Here is a 12,707-nt window from a genome sequence, read left to right as displayed (position 1 = left end):
CACCATTTATATAGCCCTGTTGTCACGCCCAGACCTTACTTATCTTTCATTTCTTTATTATTTTGGTTGGGTCAGGGTGTGACGAGGGTGGTATGTGTGTTTTCGTCTTGTCTAGGGTTTTTGTACTTCTATGGGGTTTTGGTATTGTCTAGGTATATTTGTAGGTCAATGGTGGCCTGAATTGGTTCCCAATCAGAGACAGCTGTTTATCGTTGTCTCTGATTGGGGATCCTATTTAGGTTGCCATTTGCCATTTTGGTTTTGTGGGTTATTGTCTATGTGTAGTTGCCTTTCAGCACTCGTGTCGTATAGCGCCACGTTTGGTTAGGTCGTTTAGTGTTCTTCTTGTAAATAAAGAGGAATATATTCTTATCACGCTGCGCCTTGGTCTCCTCGTTATGACGAACGTGACACCTGTCTAAACATATAGGTGATGAATAGAAGATTGCAAGACAATACATTCAATCCGAGTCAAAGGCAGTCCCTTACATTGGCTGGAATTAATTCCCCCCTTTTGACCCGATAATTGATTAGCCAAATAACAGCTCTGTACCCACCACAATCCAGACCTGGGTTCAAATACTACTCGAAGTAACTTCAAATGCTTTATCTGTTCTTAATTGAGTTTGACTGGCTTAATGGAACCAACAGAATAGCCCCAATACTGTAAACCCTGCCCATCTTGCATTCCAGGCAGTTCAGAGCGAACACTCAAAAGTACTTGAAAAATTGTAAATAGTACTTGAACCCAGACCTGCCACGGTCTGGTTGGAGCAGTCGAGCAGGAGGAAAACTGACTGAGAGAGGCTTTAATATAAGAACCTTATGATGGATTTATTCATCTATCAATGCTTAGGCCCTGACCACTGATTGGTTGAGAGATGTTGCACATGCTGAATTTTTCCGATGACCTAAGGGACCGGGGCTTCTGGGGCTTTTGTGACTTATGGAGAGCATAAGGGGCTTCTGGGGCTTTTATTTTGGAGCCATGTGGCGTGTGTCGCCTCCCAAAAGGCTGTTGATCTTTCCAGCCTGGGGGTTCGAAATCGACCTGCCGGCGAGGTGAGGGAGCAACTGGCCCAAAGCCAGGGAGTATCAGTATACGGCACCATCCAAAGCATCCCTCGAACCCTCCCTCGCTGCCCCTCTCTCTCTCTCTCTCTCTCTTTCTATCCACTCACACACTGCACCCCACTCTCTTTCTCTCTCTCACTCAATCACTCTCTCTCTTTCTATCCCTCTCACACACACACTTCTTTACCTCTCTCACCCACCTCTCTCTTTCTCCAACTCTCTCTCTCCACCTCTCTCCATCCCTCTTTATCTCTCCATCACTTAGTCTCTCCTGGGAACCATCTCAAACATGAGCACTCTCCTCCCCATCCATCCCCGCCCGTCTCAGCTGTGCAGCTCTACTTCTAAAAGAACACAGCTGTGAGCTTCTCTCCTTCCTCCGTACTCCACTTCTCCTCTCCTCCTTTCAGCCCCGTCCCAATCCTCCACTCCCATCAGTCTCTCACATCTTATGAATCCCTGAGAGTTTGTAAATAAAGCCAAGCTGAGAGAGAGAGAGAGAGAGAGAGAGAGAGAGAGAGAGAGAGAGAGAAACCCCCTCTCACAGGGACGGGCCCTGGCACGTTCGCTCTGCTAAACCCACATAATGAAATACTACACACTGTGGAAACCCTCTATCATGTGTAGTACTTACCATAGAATGTTGTAGAATACTATAGTAAATACAGCAGTATTATCTGCAAGAAAATCAAATACTACAGAAATGTCCACAAAAACACTACAGTCTCCAAAAACACTACACTTTTTAAACTATACTAAATACTACAGTAGTTAATGTGCATATACCCTGCCCATTCCCCTCCCCCATATCGCAATATATACCACCCATAAGTAAGAGACCTCCATGCCACATAAAGACCATATATTGTGTTCCCTACAGGTTATAGAAAATATCCTCTTATAGTATTTTTTAAGGAGAAAGCCTCCACTTATATGTCAAAGATAATAAAACAAGATCACTATTGTAAAGATTACAGTAATGTCCCCAAAAACACTACAGTAAATACTATAGTACACTACAGTCCACAAAAGAACAACAATCCATACTACAGTATACTACAATCTGTGAAAACACTACATTAATCACTATAGTATATACTACAGTTATTTTACTACAGTATTTATACTATAGTTAACTGTAAGTACTACTGTATACTACAGTAAATACTATAGTACTTTTTCATGTGGAAAGCTAGCAAAGCCTCTAAGCCAGCCAGCCTATCCCTCTCCTTCTTCTCCCACTCCTCCCTCCTCTTCCCCTCACACACACAGCATTAGTAGCCTGCTAGCTTCACTGCCAATCCAAATCAAACGCTCAGAGAAAGAGCCCAAACACCCCCCTCCCCTCCTCCATTTTGTATACTTGTTGGTTTTGCCCAACAGGTGCTGCATTTGGTTGTCAATTAAATGTGTTTGGATTTGAAATACCCCCCCCTCCTAGTGTATTGACTACAGCTGCCTCGCTTTGTGTCCCCATTACAGTTAGTTTCCTTAACATGGTTAGATTGGGATTGTGTGTGTGTGTGTGTGTGTGTGTGTGTGTGTGTGTGTGTGTGTGTGTGTGTGTGTGTGTGTGTGTGTGTGTGTGTGTGTGTGTGTGTGTGTGTGTGTGTGTGTGTGTGTGTGTGTGTGTGTGAGAGAGAGTGTCAGTGAGAGGCCAGAGTGCCCACTTTGTTTGAAGCTTCTTTCAGAGAGCTGCAATTGCAAATCTGTGCCCTCGGCCAATCGGCCAATGAGAACGCACATCTGTGGGCAGCCTATCTGACAAGGACCAATTGGGACAAAGGGGTTTGTCTCTAGCTTAAAGAGCAGGTGCACCATGATGAGTGGGCAGCAGCTGGTGCAGTTACACGCATACACTCACACATACACAAACTTACACACACAAACATACACAAACACACACTCCACTTTTTCAGCATAGGCACAGCATCCTTCACTCTTTTATCTTCCCTCTCATATTCTCCTCCCTCTCTCCGTCTCAATAGGGGCACAAGGTAAACATGCACTGCCTTTTAGAACTGGTCGACAGAGACCTCCTTTCATGAAGAACTGGGCCAAAGCCTAACATCTTGAAACTGTGTTCATGAATGTCAACATTCAGCTCGGCAGAAAAAAATAACCGAATCTCATGGTACAATCTTCATGATGATTGCTGTATTTGTTTTACAATAAGACTAGCTCTTGTCCACGGCAGTAGCAAGTCCCTCTACTAACACATGTTTTACCCTAAGTAGAGGGACGTGCGAACGCCCTGGGCTAGTGTAAGATCAGATCATGCACCATATTCTGCATTCAGTGGAGATATGGTATGCAGTAGACATACTGTGTACCGTCACTAAACTTGACCGGAAGCTACAGACAGACAGACAGACAGACAGACAGACAGACAGACAGACAGACAGAGGCAGGCACAGAGGCAGACAGACAGACAGACAGACAGACAGACAGACAGACAGGCAGGCAGGCAGGCAGGCAGGCAGACAGACAGACAGACAGACAGACAGACAGACAGACAGACAGACAGACAGACAGACAGACAGACAGACAGACAGACAGACAGACAGACAGACAGACAGACAGACAGACAGACAGACAGACAGACAGACAGACAGACAGACAGACAGACAGACAGACAGACAGACAGACAGACAGACAGACAGACAGAGAGAATTAATAGGTGGGCTGCTCCCCTCTTTCAGCATTCCTAATCTGACATTGTCTCAACTCCTCTCCTCCTATCCCACCCTCTCCTTTCACATCCCTCTGTCTCTTCTCCTAAATCCTGTTATCCCCTGAGTCGTGTCATCATCATGCCCTCCTCCCAAACTCCATTCCTCTGTGCCTCTCCCATGTCCGTGGGTTCCTCAGCTATTCCTCAGCATGCCAAACGTCTATCCCCACCCCTAATCCAATTTAGGACAGAGCTCTGCAGTAATGAAAGAAAGCCACACGCCACTCTCGGCTACGTTTGATGATGCTATGATGTCATTCTCAAAGAGCCTGGTGATTTGATTTGAGTGAGCCTAGAGCAGGGCAGGACAACAGAACACTACAGTAAATACATGAGGAGCCACAGCCGCATCCATACCCCCCCCCCCCAGCCCCCGCTAGAAAAAAAGTTAGAAACAGCAAAGAGAAATAAACTCAGTTTTAACATTCATTCCCTGTTGCCGTTGTAAAGCCAGTTTGCTTGAATGTTACACTTTTTTCCCCATGGGGAGGGGAGAAGATTTAGCAATTTTATAACTCATTTCCTGAAATTCTACACATTTTGTCAATAGGGTGGAGGCAAATGTTTGCGGTTTTCAATATGATATCTGATAACCAGTGAGCCCCGCGCCAGTCAGTAATTCGATCATACTTACCACAAATGAAGATAGCTGACCGTTAATTGATCAATCTAAAAAAATGTTTTGCTGACGTGGGCTAATTGAGTGACTGCTGATTCACAACCACGTTTCTAAATTGTACCTTCTGGGGTAGTGTGTGTAGTAGATTGATGAAGGGAAAAAAACATTTAATCAATCGATCAATCAATCAATCAAATGTATTTATAACGCCCTTTATACATTAGGTGTTGTCACTAAGTGCTGTACAGAAACCCAGCCTAAAACCCCAAACAGCAAGCAATGCAGGTGTAGAAGCACGGTGGCTAGGAAAAACTCCCTAGAAAGGACGGAACCTGGGAAGAAACCTAGAGAGGAACCAGGCTCTGAGGGTTGGCCAGTCCTCTTCTGGCTGTGCCGGTGGAGAGTACATGGCCATTTAAGGCCAGATTGCTCAAACGGTCATTAATGACCGGCAGGGTCAAATAATAATCACAGTGATTGTAGAGGGTGCAATAGGTCAGCACCTCAGGAGTAAATGTCAGTTGGCTTTTCATAGCCGAGCATTCAGAGGTCGAGACAGCAGGTGCGGTAGAGAGAGAGAGAGCGAGTCGAAAACAGCTGGGCCGGGACTAGGTAGCACGTCTGGTGAACAGGTCAGGTTTCCCTAGCCCCAAGCAGAACAATTGAAACTGGAGCAGCAGCACGACCAGGTGGACTGGGGAGAGCCAGGAGTCATCAGGGCAGGTAGTCCTGAGGCATGGGCCAAGGGCCCAGGTCCTCCGGGAGGGGAGACAGAAGGAGAGAGAGAATTAGAGGGAGCATACTGACATTCATACAGGACACGAGATAAGACAGGAGAATTTTACCAGAAATAACTAACTGACCCAGGCACATAGACTATTGCAGCATAGATACTGGAGACTGAGACAGGGATGTGTCGGGGGACACGTGGCCCCGTCTGACGATACCCCCGGACAGGGCCAACCAGGCAGGATATAACCCTACCCACTTTGTCAAAGCACAGCCCCCACACCACTAGAGCACCATCTTACTACCCTGAGACAAGGCTGAGTATACCCCACGAAGATCTCCTCCACCGCACGAGCCAGAGAAAAAAACAGACAGGAAGATCACGTCTGTGACTCAACCCACTCAAGTGACACACCCATCCTAGGGACGGCATGGAATAGGGACAGAGGCAGAGAATCCCAGTGGAGAGAGGGGAGCCGGCCAGTCAGAGACAGCAAGGGCAGTTTGTCGCTCCAGTGCCTTGCCGTTCACCTTCGCATCCCTGGGCAAGACTTCACTCATCATAGGACCTACTGAAGAGATGAGTCTTCAGTAAAGACTTAAAGGTCGAGACCGAGTCTGCGTCTCTCGCATGGATAGGCAGATCATTCCATAAAAATGTATATCTGTAGGAGAAAGCCCTGCATCCAGCTGTTTGCTTAGAAATTCTAGGGACAATACGTCTTGTGACCGTAGCGTACGTGTAGGTATGTACGGCAGGACCAAATCGGAGAGATGGGTTGGAGTGTCAAACTGTTCTTGACATAATATGGATAGGTCTATCTTCTGTATACCCATCCTACCTTGTCACAACACAACTGATTGGCTCAAACGCATTAAGAAGGAAAGAAATTCCACAAAATTAGCTTTTAACAAGGCACACCTATTAATTGAAATGCATTCCAGGTGAAACTAGTTGAGAGAATGCCAAGAGTGTACAAAGCTGTCATTGACCCAAACTGCTACAGACCTATATCTATCCTACCCTGCCTTTCTAAGGTCTTTGAAAGCCAAGTCAACAAACAGATTACTGACCATTTCGAATCTCACCGCATCTTCTCCGCTATGCAATCTGGTTTCAGAGCTGGTCATGAGTGCACCTCAGCCACGCTCAAGGTCCTAAACGATATCTTAACCGCCATCGATAAGAACAATAGTGTGCAGCCGTATTCATTGACCTGGCCAAGGCTTTCGACTCTGTCAATCAACACATCCTCATCGGCAGACTCGATAGCCTTGGTTTCTCAAATGATTGCCTCGCCTGGTTCATCAACTACTTCTCTGATAGAGTTCAGTGTGTCAAATCGGAGGGCCTGTTGTCCAGACCTCTGGCAGTCTCTATGGGGGTGCCACAGGGTTCAATTCTTGGGCCGACTCTCTTCTCTGTATACATCAATGATTTCGCTCTTGCTGCTGGTGAGTCTCTGATCCACTTAAACGCAGACAACACCATTCTGTATACTTCTGGCCCTCCTGTTAACAACCCTCCAGACGAGCTTCAATGTCAAACAACTCTCCTTCCGTGGCCTCCAACTGCTCTTAAATACAAGTAAAACTAAATGCATGCTCTTCAACCGATCGCTGCCTGCACCTGTCCAGCATCACTACTCTGGACAGTTCTGACTTAGAATATGTGGACAACTACAAATACCTAGGTGTCTGGTTAGACTGTAAATTCTCCTTCCAGACTCACATCAAACATCTCCAATCCAAAGTTAAATCTAGAATTGACTTCCTATTTGGCAACAAAGCATCCTTCACTCATGCTGCCAAACATACCCTCGTAAAATTGACCAAACATACACTTGTAAAACTGACCATCCTACCAATCCTCGACTTCGGCGATGTCATTTACAAAATAGCCTCCAATACCCTACTCAGTAAATTGGATGCAGTCTATCACAGTGCCATCCGTTTTGTCACCAAAGCCCCATATACTACCCACCACTGCGACCTGTACGCTCTCGTTGGCTGGCCCTCGCTTCATACTCGTCGCCAAACCACTGGCTCCAGGTCATCTACAAGACCCTGCTATGTAAAATCCCCCCTTATCTCAGCTCACTGGTCACCATAGCAGCACCCACCTGTAGCACGTGCTCCTGCAGGTATATCTCTCTGGTCACCCCCAAAACCAATTCTTACTTTGGCCGCCTCTCCTTCCAGATCTCTGCTGCCAATGACTGGAATGAACTACAAAAATCTCTGAAACTGGAAACACTTATCTCCCTCACTAGCTTTTAGCACCAGCTGTCAGAGCAGCTCAGAGATTACTGCATCTGTACATAGCCCATCTATAATTTAGCCCAAACAACTACCTCTTTCCCTACTGTATTTATTTATTTTGCTCCTTTGCACCCCATTATTTTTATTTCTACTTCGCACATTCTTCCACTGCAAATCTACCATTCCTGTGTTTTACTTGCTATATTGTATTTACTTTGCCACCATGGCCTTTTTTTTGCCTTTACCTCCCTTCTCACCTCACTTGCTCACATCGGGTATCGACTTTTTTTTATTGACTGTATGTTTGTTTTACTCCATGTGTAACTCTGTGTTGTTGTATGTGTCGTACTGCTTTGCTTTATCTTGGCCAGGTCGCAGTTGTAAATGAGAACTTGTTCTCAACTTGCCTACCTGGTTAAATAAAGGTGAAATAAATCAATAAATAAAAAAGGCAAAGGGTGGCTACTTTGAAGAATCTCAAACATAATATTTCTGGTTACTACGTGATTCCATATGTGTTATTTCATAGTTGTGATGTCTTCACTATTCTACAATGTAGAAAATAGTTTTCTTTTTAAGCGTATAGGTGTATCCAAACTTCTGACTGGTACTGTACATGTCTTTATTTTTTGGTCCGCGGGCCCCAGTTGCCCATCCCTGGTCTAGAGAGTGAGAGTTCATCCAGCATTGGAATCAGGGCTGACTTTGGGGATGTTAGAAGTTAGTACGCCTGAGCAGCACACATACTCCCACCGCCAAGGGAGAATCCCTTTCCTTCCCCAATCATTTGGCTTAAGTATGTTGCCAAGTGCTTTTGTCTCCTCGCCTCATTCGGAAATACTTAATTGAGGGGTAGCCCCTCTGCGTTCGACTGTTTGGGAAATTAAAAGTTTTATGAAATGGAAATAGATTTAGATCATTTTCTTCCTTTACATTAGCCGGTCTGCGGCATCCACTAAGGGCCTATTGGACACTACAGTAGGGGAGGATAGAGGAAGTGGGAAGCATCAGATTGAATAAAAAGCTAGCGGTAGTCATCTCTCTCTCTGCTAGCCTCGGGCGCTAACAGTGCTAACTGCACTGCGTGCTTTTTGGGCTGTTAGTTTAACGGTCGATTAGCAGTCACTGAGACGAATGCACGCTTTTTCAAGCCACTGTTCCATCCATGTTGTACTCCCAACAAAGATCAAATAGAACAATTAAAGTCCCGTGGTCCCGAGAAACATGAATACAGTCAGTTTCCAGAGCAGTCTGTGCATTAGCCACTAATGCTAATTGACACTTGACATGACTTTGAGGCAAACTGGGCTGCCATCTTGGATTTAAAGGCGGGAACTGATCAAAGGGATGGCAGTTGGAGGATGAGCTACGTTGAATCAGCATTGCCAAACAGGAGGATCACACACTGTAAGGTGTCTTTGTCCTCTGGTCTTTTGATAGACTGAATGAGCACCTATAACCCTAATTATGTCATCTGTCAATCACGCACAGTATAGTATGTGAAGGGAGCAAGTGTGGCTCAGTTGGTAGAGTGTGGCACTTGCAACCCCAGGGTTGCCGGTTCGATTCCCATGGGGGGGGGGTGAAAACGGATGCACTCACTACGTTATGTCACCCAGGATAAGAGCTCTTGCTAAATTACTCAAATGTAAAATTAGTATAGGAAGTCAATTGTTGCCTCTCAGTAGGCCACTGAAATGTTCCCTTACAGTGCCTCTGAAATGATTTAGTGAGGTCTGATTGAATGATCTGGTATTGGGTAAGAGTTGGATCCTGGTTTGACTCTAACATTTATTGCAGCCAGCACTAAAACAGAAATCTCTCCTTTTCCCTGTACAATCTGGACATAATCTTCTTAGTGAACAACAAGAAAGACGAAGGTCTGATAATCTAGCCGGCTTGGTCAGCCTGACGGGTCGCAACCGGTTCTCAATTAGACTTTCCTCACCGCATTTGACAGCATAGGTTCTCTGGCTGTTGTTAACACAGTTAAATGTCCTACCGTTCATCACATTTAAGTGGACAAAGGAATGTACACCAAAATGCTGAATAGCTCACAAATGGACAGCAGTTGGTTTGCTGGCACACATTCAAATGCACTACATTGACTTGCCAGGCATTAACGTTTGTACGGTGTCCTTATTAGGACAAAATACATTTAAATTTTTTCGAATGGAAGATAATCCCACTCTGGCCAGGGTCCCTTTCAGCCCTTTCAGATGGGACAGGCTAAGAGATTTTAGCTCTCTGTGGTTTCAGTGCTGTTATTAGCAGACACACACACACACACACACACACACACACACACACACACACACACACACACACACACACACACACACACACACACACACACACACACACACACACACACACACACACACACACACACACGCTGTCTGGCAGGCAGGCAGGCCTCGTGAGAGTAGTAATTAAGAGGTAAGAGGTTTATCTATGTCCAGAGCTGGTCCTGGCCTCTAAAAGGCTTTCTGGGACAGGCCTCAGAGGGAGCAGTGGGTAAAATGGGCCTGGCTGCAGACTAGACCTCTCCTGGGAGGACTGGTGGATGCTGGCTTTTATCCTCTCTCTCTCTCGCTCTCTCGCTCTCTTGCTCTCTCGCTCTCTGTCTCTCTCTCTGTCTCTCTCTCTCTCTCTCTTTCTGTCAGTCTGTCGCTCCCTCGCTCTGAATGATGGGGTCTCCTTCTATCTCAAAAGAGGTGGTCATTCGCTATCCTTTTCTGGTAGTCCCGCTTTCTCTCTGTCTCGTTCTCTCGCTCTTTGAGTGATGGGCTCTCTCCCTATCTTCTGCCCTCTCAGAGGAGGTGGTCAACAATGTCATTTTCTTTCTCTTTTCCTCCCCCGCTTACCTTGCTATCCATCTCCCCAATCTCTCTCTCTCTCTCCATCAACAAGGTAGTCAGTCTGGTCACTCATTTTCCTTATCCACTTACACCCTCTGAGCAATGACTGTCCCTCTTCTTTGTCCCTCCCTTCCCCTCTCCCCCCTCCCTCTCTCCCTCCTGCTTCTCTCTCTGTCTGAGTGATGGGGATGTCTCTTCAGCGCCGCCAGGGGTGTAATCATTGGTCGTAACCGTAGGAAACAGTTGCAAACGGAAAACGTTTCGCAACGAAAACGAGAGTTTCTATTTGACAAATTCAGGTACTGTAGGTGCCTCATTTCGTTCGATTTGCTTCCATTTTGGTTATGTTTGGCTCCTATTGAATACACCCCAGGGCTAATTCTCCCAATGCTGGGCTGATGGGGAGTGGAGGGGGTTACACATTTAGAGACCTTATTTTCAGGCAGGCAGCTGCCCAGCAGGGGTGGGGTGAGGAGGGGGGAGACTATAAGCAGGGCATTCTCTTTCTGTGTGTGTGTGTGTGTGTGTGTGTGTGTGTGTGTGTGTGTGTGTGTGTGTGTGTGTGTGTGTGTGTGTGTGTGTGTGTGTGTGTGTGTGTGTGTGTGTGTGTGTGTGTGCGCCACTACTACCCACCCTACTGTGTGAAGGGGGACATGTGTTGGCAGATATAAATGGCTCACTGTAGAGGGATGATACTGTACTATGGACTGCTGGGAATGCAAAAGGAGGGAGCTCCACACACACACATACACACACATACACACACACGGTCTCACAAACACTAATTCCTTTCTTGGTATCATCCAAGGCTGGTTAATTAAGCACTTTGTCCTCCTCGTGTGAAATGAGCTGATTCTTCTCCCTACTGATATTAAAGCACTCAACCAAATCTGTAGGTTTTTTTTTTTTCAAATTAATTTATACATCTTTAAACAAGCTAAATGACACTTTCCTCTGCTGCTGTACCAGCTAATTAGCAATATCCTACATCTCGTACTAGTTTGTAACATCAGCCAATTTCGGCCTTTTCTTGTCTCTCTTCCTTTAATTCTCTCTCTGTTCCTCTCTGTTTCTCTCTCTTTTCAATTCAAGGAATATTCCAAGGTTGGCAAAACAATACATTGCGACAGAAACGGCTATATAAACTGTCAAATAATTCTAACACTAACAAATGACAACACTGCAGTATTATTATTAGTTGACTATCCCTCATTTTATCTCTTGGTCTCTTTCTTAGATATAATGGTCTCTCTTTATATTTCAACACAATTTACAATGATTATAGAAACTAAAATTGCCTCTCTCTCTCTCTCTCTCTCTCTCTCGCTCTCTCACTCTCTCTCCCTCGCTCTCCCTCTCTCTCTCCCTTCTTCTTTTCTTCCAGAGAGTGAGATGGTCCCTCCCGACTTCCTCCGTCCCCGCTCCTTCACCACCGTACGCTCCTCTTCTCTCCGCCGCGAGGCAGATGACTCCCGCCTCTCTGTCAGCCTCTGTGACCTCAACCTGCAGCAAGTGGACGGCTCTGGCCCAGCTCACTCACATAACCACGCCCATCTCCACCTGGCCCCTCCCTCCGCCTCCTGCCCCATCCCCCAGAACTCCCTCAACACCCAGCAGTCCTCTGTCCTCCCACACTCCCTCGAAAGTGACCTCCATTTCCACGCCCTCCGCGGTGCCCACATCAAGACGCTCGACGAGCAGACGGTGGCGAGATCCGAGCACGCCAGAGAGGAGCGAACGCTCGTCTTCACTGACCGGCCACTGCGTACCGGCGAGACCGTGTTTATCAAGGTGACCAAGTCGAGCCCGGCTAGGTCGGGATCGCTGTCCTATGGCGTGACATCATGTGACCCCGCTGTGCTGCGCCCTAGCGACCTGCCCTACAACCCGGAGGCGTTAGTCGACCGCAAGGAATTCTGGGCCGTGTGCCGAGTGCCCACGCTGCTCCAGAGCAGTGATATTCTGGGCTTCCTGGTCAACCAGGAAGGGGAGGTGATCTTGAGCCACAATGGCACCAACGCAGGGATGCAAGTTTGTGTGGACAACTCCCGGCCCCTGTGGATGTTCTTTGGTCTGCATGGAGCCGTCACTCAACTCAGGATACTGGGTAAGTCAGAATGACTGTTATGTTATACAGGTAACTGCCAAAATAAAGGAAACACTAACCTAACTTGTCTTAATAGGCCGCTGGGCCACCGCACGTGTTTCCTTGAATTTGGCAGTTACGGGTACTTAGAGTACTTCTCTCTACTATTACTTGTATGCTCTGCGTGGGGCCAGGAGTTTTCCCTATTTATGTTACCTGACTAGGGAAAACTCCAGGCCCTTTTCCTGATCAAGTCACATGGTCAGGTCCTGGCCTTTAATACAACAGTGTCTACAGTACTACAGGCCCTAGGAGGGTTGAATCTGACATGGTATACAAAGG

The 12,707-nt window shown here is 46.5% G+C and overlaps 1 protein-coding gene across 1 annotated transcript in view; it reads left to right on the top strand.

The window, feature by feature from the left end:
* The window catches only part of LOC118365694 (E3 ubiquitin-protein ligase NEURL1-like), a 65,402-nt gene that overhangs the window by 37,337 nt on the left and 15,358 nt on the right, over window positions 1-12,707 (top strand). The window contains exon 4 of the mRNA XM_052490297.1: window positions 11,664-12,386. Coding sequence (XP_052346257.1) covers window positions 11,664-12,386 — 723 coding nt within the window. The remainder of the gene's footprint in view (window positions 1-11,663; window positions 12,387-12,707) is intronic.

Source organism: Oncorhynchus keta, chromosome 32, assembly GCF_023373465.1.
Source record: "Oncorhynchus keta strain PuntledgeMale-10-30-2019 chromosome 32, Oket_V2, whole genome shotgun sequence".
Taxonomy (NCBI): domain Eukaryota; kingdom Metazoa; phylum Chordata; class Actinopteri; order Salmoniformes; family Salmonidae; genus Oncorhynchus; species Oncorhynchus keta.
Note: the sequence above shows the minus strand (reverse complement) of the source record. Positions and strands in the feature narration are given on the sequence as shown.